Raw genomic sequence first — 15,320 nt, 5'->3', positions numbered from 1 at the left:
TATTTTTAAATTTACACATCCATTTAAAAAAGTATCACCGATGAACAGTTGACGGTAATCTATTGTTGTAATTTTTTAAATGAACGTGTAAATTTAAAAATATTAAAAAAATAAAATATATAAAAAAATCCCTCCTGGGACACTCAACTTTTGGTCAGTTTACATCTTTAGGCCTATCTCGATTTTGTCTATGGGCCTCATATAGGAAAATTAGAATTTGCTAGGCGGGTCATGGGCAAATGTTTATACACCAGGCCTTGAGCTGTTTAAGGCCCGTTGAGAAAGCAGAGACAAGCACAAAGACGCAAACTGGCCGGAGAGTTGAGGCAGCCCAGGCGAAAGAAATTTGAGGTGAGAAATCAGCATCACTGCTCTGCTTCCAGCCCCTGTTCCTCTTCTCTGTCCCAGGAAGAAGCTCCTCTCCTGTCTGTCCCGTCCAAGATGGGGCTGCTCAGCATCATCAGGAAGATCAAGCGCAAGGAGAAGGAAATGCGCATCCTCATGGTGTAGGGTTCTGTTCCTCCCCCCCCCCCCCCCCCCCAATTTCCGTTCGACTCCGTATGTATCCGCTGCCCACGGTTCTTGGTCTCGTTCGGATCTAGTGGAAGTGCCGTCAGTTTCTTGAATCGTTTGCCTTTCGGCTTGGTTTCTTGGTTCTTGGTGGCAGATTTGATGTGATGTTCTTTGGGTTTACCTCAGGGGACTGGGCAGATTTGATGTGATGTTCTTTGGGTTTACCTCAGGGGACTGGACAACTCGGGGAAGACGACAATCGTGCTCAAGATCAATGGGGATGATACGAGCGTCATCAGCCCGACCCTCGGTTTCAACATCAAGACCATCAAGTACCACAAGTCTGTGCCCTTCCTTTCTCTCTTTTCTAGTCTTTCCAGTTTGACTCTTATGTATGCGCTGTGACATAAGGTTGATTGCTTTAGAGTGGAGTGCTACGTTAGGCCAAAATCCCAAATGGAAAACCTTGCTTCTTACATAAAAAGGTGATACATTGGATCAATTGATACAGTTTAGTGCCATCTGTTGTATGTTGGAACCGGAAACATCTGGCAGTTTCACCTAAGTTGTGGTTATTTATTCGACTCATTTATCGGGTACACATTCATTTGATACAATGCAGTGAGAACTGAGAACCCACCCAACACATTTTTCTCGCCCTGTTGATTAGATTGTAGCTAATTTCTTGAGTACTATATTACAGTATACAATTCTGGAAAGTAAATTATGTGATAAAAGGGTCTACTGAAGATGTTAAGAACAAAATTTAGCAATGCATCTGTATATCCCTCACAGGTTCTGCCATCAGACAAACAGTATCAATGTTTTACTTCCATGTTTGTAGAATTCTGAAATAAAAATTGCATAGGCTAGCAATTTGATACTTCAGTTTGCATGTTGGTTCATACAAAATGGGGACTGGTTGGCATTTTGAGGCTTCCTGGTCAAGTTACCTAAATTTTTTGCTGCAGGTAGGTGTATTTGCATTATCTGAACTACTATAGGTTTATAGTCCACATTGTTGAACTTTAGGAAAATTCATTTCAGAAGAAGCATAGAGGAAATGTTTAAGCAATGCAAGTTGCAGCCCCTCATGCCAGTTGCCAAAATACTAGTCATGGCAAATCTGGCGATCATGCTTTTTTTAATGTTACTTTAGGTCGGACTAACTAATTCTTTTAAATTGGTTGATTGTCACAGATACTCTTTGAACATATGGGATGTTGGAGGACAGAAGACTATCCGGTCTTATTGGAGGAATTATTTTGAGCAGACTGATGGGCTAGTTTGGGTGGTTGATAGTTCAGACATACGGAGGCTTGACGATTGCCGTTCTGAACTCCACAATCTCTTGAAAGAAGAGGTATACTATTACCAGACATCTAAGCGATGGTGATGCACTGAATGTTTTGTTCTTCAATATTTGCATCTTGTCGTACTATAAATTTGCTGCATAAAAACATTGTTGTCCTTCAATCCCATGGGAAGATGGATATATGTTTTGCTGTCTAGTATATTTCGTTTGAAATGGCCCACCTTATAATTGAATAGCGCTATTGGATTAGTATCTTAGCCCTTTTATTTAGTGTTAGAGGTCTGTTGGTTAATGAACTGCATACCTTTTCTCCATTTGGGCATCAAATTTGAAGTCTTTATGCATAATAAGTGTTATTGAGCATCCTTGACTTCCTTTGTTTTCGCTTGAAATAGTACTGAAATAGCATTTCAAGCACCGAGGGTCATACCACTCAATAGAATTGTGCCATGTGTTTGGCGGTAATGGATACTCAGGGCCTGTTTGTTTGGGCTTCTACTTCTGGCTTCTCTGAAAAGCTGTGCTTTTGGTTTCTCTGAAAAGCTGCTTTTGAATTTTAGTTGTTGGATTTTACAATAATTTTTTTGGCTTCTCAGCACACTACTTCTCAGAAAAGCTACTCTCAGCTAGTTTGTCAATTTCTAATTCATTTTTTCAGAAACAAGCTTCTAGTTTCTCCAGAAACCACTTTTCAGCAAACCTGTTTGTTTGGGTTTCTGGTTTCTGGACTTCTGACAGAAGTAGAAGCCAGAAGCAGCCTGAAACAAACAGGCCCTCAATCTCTTTGCCACCCTAGCTTACAATTGAACGATCCTTGAAATTTTGATTTTTAACAGAGACTAGCTGGAGCTTCATTGCTGGTTTTTGCAAATAAGCAAGACATACAAGGAGCTCAAAAACCTGCTGAAATTGCTAAGGTAAGCAAACTTCAGTCCTGCATCTATTTTAGAGACTTAAGTTTATCTGACTACCTCTGGTATGCTTCTGTTGCGGACAGGCTGTACACATTAGATGGATGCCATAAACCAGTTAATGTTTAGCTATATTTATATTCATCATGCTTGGCATATACTGCACTTTTCCTGCTGTCATATTTGACAAGATTCTAACTACTTTGATGTGAACCCAAAAGGATATGACAAATTGAATGCAGTTTTCATCAGTTATGCTCTTGAATATGGATGGTCTGAAGCGTCCAATTTTGATGTGTATGTGACAGTTGTATCCACCCAATTTTGATCTGTTCTGCTTTTCTCTCAAAAGTAGGAATCAGTAAACTAGATTCAGTTGTCGGTATGTAGTTCTCTTTATAAAAAACTCGACCAACCTAGGAGGAACTAGATGGCTTTGATATTAAGAAGAAATAGGCACTTAAATTCACGTCGAAGATGACTCGGACTTGGGTGGTCTACATCCACACCCTCAACCAGCAATGTAGTTCAAATTTCAAACCAGGGCGCCCCCATCATTTCCATTGATTAGATAGAAATTGACGTGTAGTTCTCAGATAGTATTAAGGCACTCATATCAAAAGGAGATTCTGTATGCGAATTGGGTAGAAGCAGCAGCTGTTGTGTGGTGAAAGGTAGGATTGCTGTCATTGGGCAAAGTATCAGCAATCCATATAGCATAATAAGAGGAATAATATCTTTACTCTGTACAAATAAGGCTAACACCAGGGATTATAAAAATTGCTTTTTAGTATCATCCTTTTAAGTCACCTCTCATAAAACCTGAGCCATGGAAAGGGCTCTAACACGGTAACACCATATTTGATGGATCATTCTGTTCTTGCAGCTTTATTCTTCTTCATGTGGTTAGATTCAGCATGTTCTGGATATTTTACAAGGCATCACATGCTGCTGTTGATGGGGTGTTACACACTGCTATATCCAGAAACCAAACTTCACACTTTTGATGTGATAAGATCAGTCGCTGTGAAGTAAAACCACTTGCTTTTGCATCCCAGTGCTAGTAACCCAAGGATAATGGAATCTGAAGCAACAGAGTCGATACCATTGGGTTTCATCGTCTGCTTAGCTTGTGTTGCGAATGCAGAAAGTGCAGTTTCCTCTTTTTTCTCTTTTTTTTTTAACCATGGCAGCTTCCCGTTTTAATCTGTAGTTTCTCCCCGGCCACGGCAGATGCTGACTGACTCGTCTGCCTTTCAGGTTCTCAATTTAGAAGCGATGGACAGAAGCAGGCACTGGCGGATCGTAGGCTGCAGCGCTTACACTGGCGAGGGGCTTCTCGAGGGGTTGGACTGGCTGGTCCAGGACATCGCTTCTCGCATCTTCGTCCTAGACTGATTTGTGTATCTGATGCTAGTTTGGTCATGCCGTCTAGCATCATGGGAATGTAAAAGTTTAGCTGGTGTCGAGTTTGCCATGCTGTTTATCACGATCAGAATGTTAAAGAAGTTAAGCTGGCGTTTTGCTTTCCGCTCGTCCGGTTTCTGCCAATTCATCCGTAAAAGAATATCCGAGCCTGATCTCTGGGGCCTGCTTTTTTTTTCGTCGAAACCAAGTTTTCTTGGAACTGTGAGATGCGTTTCAGTTGGGACTTTGGAGTGTCACCGGCATCTGTTTTTTTTTTTAATTTTAGTCTATTTAAAACTAATAATTTATTAACAATAGGTGAAAAACTAAATTTTCATAAACTAGTTTCTACGATCATGTCAAAGGTTTTGACGTGATCCCCTATCTGTGTAATATAAATTTTTTTGGCATGACCAAGGTATCACATTGGCACGGCACCGTGATGGTAGGCTTCAGTTGCGTCAGGAGTCTTAGCGTGATCGGATGTCACACCATTAGTATTGGCGTGATCAGATGTCGCATCAAGCCTCTTGGCGTGACGGACAGGGGCAGTTTTAACGGGCAGCAAGGGGGGCTCGAGCCCCCCCTACATGGCTGGCGGCCCGGCGCACTTCAGCAGTTGAGCGCCCCCCCCCCCCCTCCCGTGAGCACCCCGAAGGCTTCAAGACGGTCAGCCCCCGCTGTCCGCTGAGCGCCTGAGCCTCAGCTGGTCTGCTCTCAGCTCTCGGCTGGTCTGCCTGGAGAAGCCGAGCTGCCGAAGTGCCGACTGCCTGCCATGGTCGGATGAGCTGGCCCAACCGCCCAAGTGCTAGTATGCTACCCAAAGCGGCAAAGCCCAACCCACGTTCGGACGTTCCCCAACTTCCAATCGCACATGCGCACAGCACAATCGGGCAATCGGCAAATCCCTAAATTCCCAAATCGTGGAGCAGAACAGCACCTCGGCGGCGCGCGCGACCGCGACGAGCCGGCGACTCAGCGAGTAGCGGAGCAAGGCGGGCCGGGCGCACGGTGAGCTGGTGAGCGACAGAGCAGCTGAGCAGGGGCGCAGGCGCGCAGCGCAGGGCAGGCGGCCAGCGGCCTGGCGCGGTGAGCAGCGCTGCAGCGGCCAGCGGAGCAGGGCGAGGCGGCAGGCGTGGGCGCGCCGCGCGCGGTGAGCAGTGCTGCAGCGGAGCAGGGCGGGGCAGCAGCCGGCACGCGCGCGGTGAGCGAAGCAGGGCGGGGCGGCCGGGCGGCAGCCGGCAGGCGTTGGCGCGCGGCGAGTAGGCGAGCAACGGCCAAGCCAACGGAGAATCGGAGAAGCCGAGAAGGGATGGCGTGGGCTCAAACTGAGAACTGAGAAGGTATAAAAATGAGAAATGTATGTTTATGTGAATTGGACAGACAAGCAAAATGAGAAATGTATGTTTCTTTGAATTGAGTAGCTAAGAAATTTCATCTTTTCTGAATTAATCTACAAAGAACCGAATTACAAATGTATTCATGCACAGTTCACAATCTTTAGACTCTGTAACTATAATGCATATTTTAGCATGTGATTTATGGTATATTTTTGATAAAATTGTAGATTTGCAACATGTCCAAAAGAACATTGCTCACATATTATTCAAGTTCAAGCAATGCCAATACTAGTAATACTGATGAGGGCACAAGTCAACCAAAGAAGTCTAAAGTGGAGTTTCATTTCTCGGATATAGTAGGTGATCCAGGGAATCGCAAACCAATTGATCACTATGCATTTGAAATTAGAGATCAAGTAAAGAGGGCATATGCTTTGAGTGGTCCAACTCAACCGGTTAATCATACATTTCCTCGTAGATGGCAAAGTGGTGAATGGAGATCTTTTCAAAAAATCTGGTTTGAGAAGCATGATTGGCTAGAGTATAGTGTCTCAAAGGATGCAGCATTTTGCTTGTATTGTTATCTTTTCTTTGAGCCAGGAAAGCCTGAAAAATTTGGGAGTGATGTATTTGCAAAGTCTGGTTATGTCAATTGGAAGAAGGCTTTGTATACTTTTGAGAGACACGGTAATTGCAAAACTCATAACAATGCAAGGCTGAAGTGTGACGACTTTATGAACCAAAGAACAAGTGTTACTCACAAATTTATTAATACCAGCAAGGAAGATGAAATTCGTTACAAGATTCGCTTGACTTCTTCTTTAGATGTTGCAAGATATCTCATTGAGCAAGGTGATGCTTTTCGTGGACATGATGAGTCTAATACTTCTATCAATAAGGGTAAATTTAGAGAGATGATTGACTGGTACAAAAACAAGAAGAAGAAGGTTAAGGATGCATATGAGAAAGGTTCTACACGGTGTCAAATGATATCTCATCATATTCAGAAGGACCTTACAAAAGCTTGTGCACGACGAGTCACGACAGTGATTATGGATGAGATTGGAGATAGGAACTTCTCTGTGCTTATTGATGAGTCTCGAGATGTATCAATAAAGGAGCAAATGGCTGTGATCTTGAGGTTAGTAGTTCGTACTTTACTTTGTATTTTTATTGCTTTTGTATAATTTCAGATTTTATGTACTACTAAGTATACTAACATAGAATAAATTGGGTTGTGTAGGTTTGTGAATGATCAAGGAAAGGTTATGGAGAGGTTTCTTGGACTTCAACATGTCAACAGATGTACAGCTGCTGTATTGAAAGAAGCTTTGGTTAGTATGCTTTCCTGTCATAAGTTAACCGTTTCTAGGCTTCGAGGGCAGGGTTATGACGGAGCTTCAAATATGAGAGGTGAATTTAATAGTGTGCAAAAATTGATTCGGGGTGAAAATCCTTATGCTTTCTATGTGCATTGTTTCGCCCATCAGTTGCAGTTAGTGGTTGTTACCGTTGCAACTTTTAGTCCAGTCATTGCAGATTTCTTTAACTATGTTCCTTTAATAGTGAACACTGTGGGTGCATCGTGTATGAGAAAGGATGTCTTACTTGCAAAGCATCATGATGTGTTGCTACAAAAGGTGGAGAATGGTGAGATTAGCACTGGAAGAGGACTGAATTAGAAAAGTAGCCTAGCTAGACCTGGAGATACTAGATGGGGTTCACATCTTAAAACATTGCTTCGTATTTTCCAAATGTGGGAAGCTATCTTGGAGGTGCTTGAGATTGTAAAGCAAGATTCCGTTAAGCCGACATGTAATGGTGGAGCATTTGGTTTAATTGGTAAAATGCAAAACTTTGATTTTGTATTCATAATGCTTTTGATGATAGACTTGTTAAGCATTACAGATGACTTGTCACGTGCTTTGCAAAGGAAGGATCAAGACATTGTTGAAGCAATGAGTTTAATTATGGATGTGAAAGATCGTTTGCAGGATATGAGGGACAATGGATGGGAGTTGTTATTCAAAAGAGTGAAGTCCTTTTGTGATAAAAATGAGATTAAAGTGCCAAAAATGGACAAGGAAGTAAATGCTAGAGGGACGTATTCACGTAGAAGGCAAAAAAGTAACAAATATGCATTTTTACCATATTGAGATTTTCATTGCTGCCATTGATGCCATTTTGTCAGAGATGAATCATCGTTTTAATGAAGTTAGTTCGGAGTTATTAGTATGCATGGCTTCTCTTAATCCAAGGAACTCCTTCTCTAGTTTTGATGTGGATAAGCTTGTGAGACTTGCTGAGATTTATGCTGAAGATTTTACAGTAGCTGATTGTTTGTTGTTAAGGAATCAACTTCAAAGCTTCATTCTCAACATTAGGAGAAGTAAAGAATTTCTTGGATGTAGAGATCTTCCAAAGGTTGCTGAAAAAATGATTGAGACCGGAAAAAACAGATCTTTTCCATTGGTTTATCGACTCATTGAGCTAATATTGATACTTCCAGTGGCAACGGCATCAGTTGAGAGAGTCTTTTCAGCTATGACTCTTATAAAGACAGATTTATGCAACAAAATGGTGGATGAATGGCTTAATGACTTGATGATATGCTACACCGAGAAGGAGATATTTAGAAGCATTAGCAATGAAAAAATCATACAAGAGTTCGAAGACATGAAAGAACGCCATATGTTAGTGCCAAAAGATAATTTAGTGGTATGCTTCATTCTCTATTTCTCTTCTAATTTGAAAGAACACCATATTTGAAAGTCACTGTTTGTAACTAATTTATCTTTTGTTTTACAGATTGCTTCTCATGAAGATTAATAGGCTATCGTCATGTACGCACGTGCTATCCATTGATTTGGTACGAACATATTGCCGATTCATCTTTTATTCCTTCTTCTTTAATGTATTTTGCACTTCATCTTTTATCTTTGCGTATGAAATTGCCTTGAAGAATGAAACTTGCTAATTTTATACATGAGACATATTTAAACTTATATTAGCTAGTATGTTCAGCCCCTCCTATAATTTTGGTCTGTGTCCGCCCCTGGTGACGGAGGTGTATATAGAGGGTCGCACCAACTCATCTCTTCCGTACATTGTTCTTCCTCCTCCCGTCTCCCCAGACCGAACGCCCTGGTGAGAGTCTCCCCGATCAATCCTCCACCTTTTGGGCCTGATTCGAAGCGGATTTTGTGGGGAAATATCCTATTAAGGTAGCTCGTTCATTCCCTCTATTTATTTTTGGTCTTTTTCACTTGCATTCTTAGGTGAATGGTAGGTAGGGTTTAGTATTGTGGATGATGAATTATGAAATTTGTACGTTTTGGGTTAGATTAGATGTTAAATATCGGGCTATGAATGTATAGTTATGTATTTGTATTATGTGAAATTTGTTGCATGCAATTATTTGAGCGTTGGTAATTGAGGCATATATGGTTAGGCTCCATATATGTATGAGCAATGCATGTTCTTCTATATATATGAGTAATTTTGACTTATTGTGATAAAATGATGAGACGTAGGGATTGAAATTGATTATATGTAGAATTTGCATGTGTCGCATATTTTTGCTTATGTAAGATGTTTGGATGGTTTGTGTAGATGGACCGGATTGTTCGCGTATTTTGTGGTGGCACGGTTAATACAAATAAGGAGTTTGATAAAATGGGGGAGCATGCGTTGAAATTTAGGAGCTTGCCTTGTTTCGATGAAATTGTTGCTCATATTAGATCAATTATGGATCTTGATGTGGGTGAAAGTGATGTAACCGTATGCAGAAGGTTTGATGTTGGCCGAGGTGGTAGGTCTCCTCTTATGCTGGGTATACATGGCACAGTAAAAATCACGAGTTATCTTCTTACTACTATCCAGATAGCTCGACAGCACCATCGAATGATGCTTACACCTCCATATGATCTCACGATCCACCTCATCTTTATCAAGATACTCTTCCCATGAACATCTTCGCGTACTCTATTCCAAAAAAAATTCATATGAACTTCCATTAATAAGGTACAACCAACATAGGATATCAAAACAGAAAATATGCATCAAACTAACCATGTATTTGCCAACCAAATGCATGTAGTAGTACTCCACACCAAGTTCGGAGGTCACTATCCCGTGTCGAGCATTGACACCACAACTACACTTCCTTAGACGATATATTCTATCAGCCTTTTCCCCTTGACTTGATCATGGTCCTTTATCCATGCGTCATCAAGACTATATAGTAAATTTCGATAGTTACAAGTAGCACCATGACGTTGCATTTAATTTCATGATATAATGTATATGATATCTAATACTACATCACTCAAATTGTAAACACCAACCATGCATAATGTCGAGGGTTAATCCCTGACAGTGATTCCAGGGTATATTGGACGATGGGTACATGATTTGTGTTCTGGGGATGTGCATGTGCTAATTTAAGAACACCAGAGTTTATCCAGATTCAGATCCCCCTTAGGGTAATAGCCCTACATCCTCTGTATTCTTCCTATTGAGTATGGTTTCTTCTTTGTGTTTTTTTAGCCTCCCCTCTCAAGACAGACTCTCTTCCCCTTATAGCCCACGAGTAAAAGAGTCATACATGTGGACCCATCAAATAGACCCTTGCCTACCTAGACAGCCAATGTAGGTTATCATTATATGATACATATGCGTTGTGCCTGCCCTGGAGCACTGCAATACCCGTCCAATCCATCGGACACATCTTCGCTTGTCACGCTCGGGTCATCTGGCTTGCATAGTCCCATCGCCGGTTTCCCACGCGTGCTTGCCACTCCCCCTGTTACGTCTACTAGCCCGTCCGCAACAATTAATGTTGCGGGATGAGACACAGTAGCCCTAAGTCGGCAATGCCGCCTCAGCTGGGGTGAACTACCTGGGGAAGGAAAACGATGTTAGTAGCGACATTAAATGAGGTCTGACTGGCTTAGACAAGTACCTGCCCTGCGACCAGCGAGGGCTGGTTGCGAGAAATCCTACGAAGGCCAGTGCCATGGTCATGCTGGCGCTGACTGGTCGCACGATGGGCCTAGGCTGGAGAACGAAAGCTGATAATAGCAAAACCGGTCGTTGCGGGCCATCCCGGTGGGGGGACCCCTATATTCTTTACATCGACAATAGCTCTAAAGCTCCCTCACGAATATGATGATCTGAGCTGTTTTTTATAAGGATGTGGTCGGACCTGGTCATATCACTTGGGTCCTGGGTGAACAAGAGTTTTGCCCAGAGAGTGGTCGGCAACATGATCCACCACCGTGGCTGGCTTAGGAAGCCGCATCCTGAGGGGAGGTTAATCGTCCATAGAGAGATCGTGGGAGAGAAAAAAAAAAAGATGGCGTGCGCGAGGGTGAGGATCGTGGGAGAGAGAAACCTTGACGGATGTCGGACGTCGAGGGAATTTCGGTTCCCCAAAAGTCTCTTGGAATTCAAGGCGGCGGGATCGAGTCAATCTTATAAATCGAAAGGCAAAACCCCTTCGCACTCTAAGCCATTGCGCCAAAGCCCATTGCCCCCAATCCCTCCCATCTCTCTTGTCAAAACCACCGGTGGGGACTCTTATATTCTTTACATCGACACACAGTTTTTACTTTTATCATCCATTTACAAACGAAGTAAGGAGATCACTCAGAAGGTTCATACAGCACGCTACACTTCTCATAGTTGTATAACGGAGGATCCGCTAGACGCCTTTTGAGTACTTTGCACTTCTCTTTATCCGTTATTTTTGGAGGATTTAGTGGAGGAGAAACTTAACGAATAAACTTATCGTGTGATTTTAGATACTGAGTAAACCGTGTCACCTTCAAAACTCTAAGATCATACATCTCACGCCTATCAATCTATTGAAAGAAGTACATCTCTCACTTCTGCAAATTAATGAAACACAATATCAGTAAAAGTAATGAGATATACTTTTACTCTAACACAAAATAAATATACACTCACATGATAATCCTTACATAGATAGTAAGTACGATCAACAGTATCTTCATATAACAACTAAAGGACTATGGTATATTCACCACAGTCGGAGGTCGGGATAGAAAGAGCGGAAGAAACAGGAATATCCTTATAGCTAACATCGAAATACTTTTTATCGAGGTGTGCGCACTACTTACATCACACATAAGAAGTCATACTGTATCACTGCACAAATAACAAACCATTACTATTTCAACCTACATCAGTGTTACCAAATTTTACACCCTATATTAGCGATGGTCAATATCACACCACCATATGCTAGAGTGAAATGGCCCTATAAAAAATAATAAATATGCTACATTAAAAAAACAAATAATAACTAATCTTACAAAATTTTAATTTTCAAATCACCTAATCTACAAACCCTAGGAATCTCAAAACTAACTAAAAATATAGAACAAAATTGAAATTAAATAGATAAAATGGAGTATTTACCTTTAATTAATATTCTCTAGTAAAATCTTTTTTGATTTAGGTCTAAAATTACTAAATTTATTAAAAGATAAGACGTGACAAAGCAGATCTCGAAAAGGAAGAAGAACGTTGCGGAAGGAGAGGACCGGCGCAGCCGCTAAATACAACAAAGTCACGCCAGAAGACTTGATATGACAGCAGATCATGCAAAAACTACTGGCGTGTGACTACTAGTTTCCCAAAATTTAGTTTCACCGTGCTGTTAATCAAACATTAATTTTAAATAAGCCAAAATAAAAAAAAATCCCTGCTGTCGACACCCTTTTCCATTTTTAACAACTCGAATGGAGCTGTGAAATACTTTGTATTTGGAACTTCAGCTTTATGTCCTAAATTCGCTGCTGCATAAGCTCGAGTAGTTCTCTCTACATCTGTATATCCTCGAGCGGAGTGTTTAGGGTTTACAAATGTAGATCGAAACAAAAGCTTCCGCTGCATAAGGGCCCTATTCTTCTGAACAAAATTCTGCTGCTATAATGTGATGAATCATGGTTCGTTCTAGTTAAGCCAACCTATGCGCAAACCAAACCAATCGAGCTCTGTTCAGGGTCCAGAAATGGAGATCCCACATCGCGCGTGTAAAGACACGTGAACAAATCCAAGAGCAAGGGGATATGCGAACAAAAACCTTGCCCACTCTTTTCTTCGTTCTCATTACTTAGCGCAAAACACGACACTTCATCACGAACACTGACCAAAGCGAACGGTAACATCATCACGGGGAACCAAACACCTAATCGAACGGTAACACGGACACTAAATGAGACCAGGGTAACAAGGATCCAACGGTAACATGATACGATAGATAACTAGGGTAGCTGGCCGCCAGGGGCCCCACCCATCAGTTCCTCCAGTTGCCGCCGGATTCACCGCGGCTGCCGCCGCCGTAGCCACCGCCTCCGTAGCCGCCCTCGCGGCGCCCGCCGTAGCCTCCGCCGCCGCCTCCACCGTATCCGCCTTCACGGCGCCCGCCGTAGCCGCCGCCACCACCTCCACCGTATCCGCCCTCCCGGCGCCCACCGTAGCCGCCGCCGCCACCGCCGCCGCCGCGGGACTGGGCCTGGTTGACGGTGATGTTGCGGCCGTCGAGCTCCTTGCCGTTCATGGCCTCGATGGCGTCGAGCATCGACTGCTCCGAGGAGAAGGTGACGAAGCCGAACCCACGGGAACGACCCGTCTCCCTGTCGTTGATAATCTGCGCAGAACAAAGCACAAAACGAAGGGGAACAAAGCTTCAATCCACGTATTCCTTAAAACAAACGCAGATCTGGACCAAAATACGGCAGATCTAAGAACTACAACACAGATCTAGCCTCTTCACCGCATAACCCCACACAAAACCTCAACAACGGAAGGGAACGGACCTTGGAGTCGATGACCTCGCCGTACGGGGCAAAGGCCTGCTGGAGGGACTGGTCGTCCGTGGCCCAGGCGAGGCCGCCGACGAAGCAGCGGAACTCCACATCCGACGCCGCCATCTCCTTTGCCGCTAAACCCTAACGAACAGAGGACTTGGTAAAGAGGGGGAGAAGCCGACCCACCTCTATGAGAGCACGGAGGAAAAAGGCTTGCCCTACCCTCGGTTTTATAGCGGAAAGGGCGCGACGCGCACCGTCGTGATTGGATCAGACGGCGACCGGGGAGAGGAGCGGAAGATAAGGATCCGGGGGCGGGGCCCACCGCGACGACCGGAGGGTTCGAGCCGAGATATTTTGCTGGCTGATGGACCGTAGGGTTTTTCGTGGGCTGGACTAGCGAGATATTTTGCCGACTGAGTGTTGGGCCCGAGGGCTCTCATGGGCCGGACAAGTTTGAGCCCAGCCTTCCTGACAGGAATTCAGAATTTATATATATATATATATATATATATATATATTCGATATTTTCAAATTTACACGACCATTTTAAAAATTACAATAATAAGTTATCACCACCTATTTATGAGGTCTCGTGCTACGAGGGAATGATACCTTTTAGCCCTGCCTGTAATTAATTAAAAATCTGATGGTTGTCACATATAGTTTGAGAAATCAAGTTGAAATATGCCTTGATTTGTATGTGATGAGTCATTGATAATTGTGGATTTCAAATAATTTTGATTGGCATAAGCTTGTGTGTGTGATTTTATTTATGGCTAACTAAAGTTTGATTGGAGCAGACTGTTTCAAAGTCTAGAAAATTATGCTCACCGGAACATCCGGTGTGTGCTTTTTTACCACACCACAGTGAAGTGAGCACCGAAACATTTTTAGTATTGAAGTAGAAATAAAAGCAAACGTCGTATAGTCCGGTAATGGACTTTGAGAGCATCAGAGTATTTTCTACAGATAGGAGATTTTTTACGACAAGTTTGATTATGTATGCCGGATAGTCCGGTGTTGGGATTGTGAATACCAGAGAATACATCGGACATTTTGTTATAGAGAAGTTACAGAATGGTGGTTCGGTGGATTAGCACACGCCGGATTATCCGGTAATGGACATGAGATCGCTAGAAGCTTTCACTGGATCTTTTCTTGTAAAGAGCAAAAAAAATCTGGAATAGACAATGTTACACTCATCGGATGGTCTAATGTTTAGGAGCAGAACACATCGTAGAATTTGGTGTTCACGTTTTCTGCAGGATATGCTCTGAGTTGAAGTTTTTGGTTTTGTGCTAACCTGGAGATGTTTTGGAGTGTGGAGAAATATGTTTGATTGTTTCAAGGTGTGCATGTGACGAATGGAACTTGGAGGTCAAGTTTCCTAGGCCTATAAATAGAGGGGTAGTGTTATGGGAGAGAATGAACCAGCCATTTGAGACCCTTGTGCCACCCATATGAGAGTATTGTGTTAGGGTTTTAGAGGAGAGGAGAATGAGTGCTTAGCCTATGTAATATGTGAGTTTTGAAAGAAAAATCTTTGTAATCCGCCTAAAATAGGACTGACTTCTTTAAATAATGAAGTTTATTTTGTTATATATGCTTGAATTCCCTTTATTCTAGTTTCCCTCTCTTGGTTCTCTTAACTTGTGTGCAAGTTTTTTCCTTTCCGGTGTTGATTTTCATTTTTCTTTTTGGCTGGAGTTTTAACATCTTGGGAGGTTGTTCTTCTTGATGCTAAAAGTATAAAATTCACATGCACATGCATATGTGATAGGATCCTACATTTTCTTGCCTTTAAACCATCATATTAGAGATCTTCTTCACCCGATGTTCATCTTTTGATCCTTGAGTGTTTTTTCTTAAGATTCAACCTTTATGTGAGAATGAGTCATGAATTGGTTTGCTGTAAAACCTAGTGTTCGATTCCAACCATGAGACCTACCTTTCGTTGAATCTTTAAGTTTGGTTTTTGATTTTTCCTAGAAAC

General features: G+C 42.5%; 3 protein-coding genes across 3 annotated transcripts; 2 read left to right on the top strand and 1 right to left on the bottom strand.

Moving 5' to 3' along the window:
- The first annotated feature begins 317 nt into the window (after positions 1-317).
- LOC133915735 (ADP-ribosylation factor-like protein 2) lies at positions 318-4,275 on the top strand. The gene is made up of 5 exons (XM_062359017.1): positions 318-506; positions 744-854; positions 1,714-1,876; positions 2,665-2,745; positions 4,000-4,275. Exons 1-5 carry the CDS (start codon positions 442-444, stop codon positions 4,135-4,137), a joined length of 558 nt encoding a protein of 185 aa, XP_062215001.1. The 5' UTR covers positions 318-441; the 3' UTR covers positions 4,138-4,275.
- Positions 4,276-5,722: 1,447 nt separating this feature from the next.
- LOC133914604 (uncharacterized) lies at positions 5,723-7,584 on the top strand. Its single transcript, XM_062357681.1, has 2 exons — positions 5,723-6,627; positions 6,730-7,584. The coding sequence occupies exons 1-2, from the start codon at positions 5,723-5,725 to the stop codon at positions 7,166-7,168; spliced, it is 1,344 nt and encodes a 447-aa protein (XP_062213665.1). The 3' UTR covers positions 7,169-7,584.
- A 5,000-nt stretch (positions 7,585-12,584) lies between these two features.
- LOC133915734 (glycine-rich RNA-binding protein 2-like) lies at positions 12,585-13,540 on the bottom strand. The gene is made up of 2 exons (XM_062359016.1): positions 13,334-13,540; positions 12,585-13,164 (listed from the first exon to the last, which is right to left on the bottom strand). The coding sequence occupies exons 1-2, from the start codon at positions 13,445-13,447 to the stop codon at positions 12,811-12,813; spliced, it is 468 nt and encodes a 155-aa protein (XP_062215000.1). The 5' UTR covers positions 13,448-13,540; the 3' UTR covers positions 12,585-12,810.
- Positions 13,541-15,320: the final 1,780 nt, after the last annotated feature.

The sequence above is a fragment of the Phragmites australis genome, chromosome 4 (assembly GCF_958298935.1).
Source record: "Phragmites australis chromosome 4, lpPhrAust1.1, whole genome shotgun sequence".
NCBI classification, from domain to species: domain Eukaryota; kingdom Viridiplantae; phylum Streptophyta; class Magnoliopsida; order Poales; family Poaceae; genus Phragmites; species Phragmites australis.
Note: the sequence above shows the minus strand (reverse complement) of the source record. Positions and strands in the feature narration are given on the sequence as shown.

Bases quoted from the DNA above. Each gene is read 5' to 3' on its own strand.
- LOC133915735 (XM_062359017.1), top strand. From the start codon at position 442: ATGGGGCTGCTCAGCATCATCAGGAAGATCAAGCGCAAGGAGAAGGAA. The intron at 507-743 runs GTAGGGTTCTGT...GGTTTACCTCAG, and splicing joins GAAATGCGCATCCTCATGGT to GGGACTGGACAACTCGGGGA. The intron at 855-1,713 runs GTCTGTGCCCTT...TGATTGTCACAG, and splicing joins AAGACCATCAAGTACCACAA to ATACTCTTTGAACATATGGG.
- LOC133914604 (XM_062357681.1), top strand. From the start codon at position 5,723: ATGTCCAAAAGAACATTGCTCACATATTATTCAAGTTCAAGCAATGCC. The intron at 6,628-6,729 runs GTTAGTAGTTCG...TGGGTTGTGTAG, and splicing joins CAAATGGCTGTGATCTTGAG to GTTTGTGAATGATCAAGGAA.
- LOC133915734 (XM_062359016.1), bottom strand. From the start codon at position 13,447: ATGGCGGCGTCGGATGTGGAGTTCCGCTGCTTCGTCGGCGGCCTCGCC. The intron at 13,165-13,333 runs GTCCGTTCCCTT...TGTTCTGCGCAG, and splicing joins GCGAGGTCATCGACTCCAAG to ATTATCAACGACAGGGAGAC.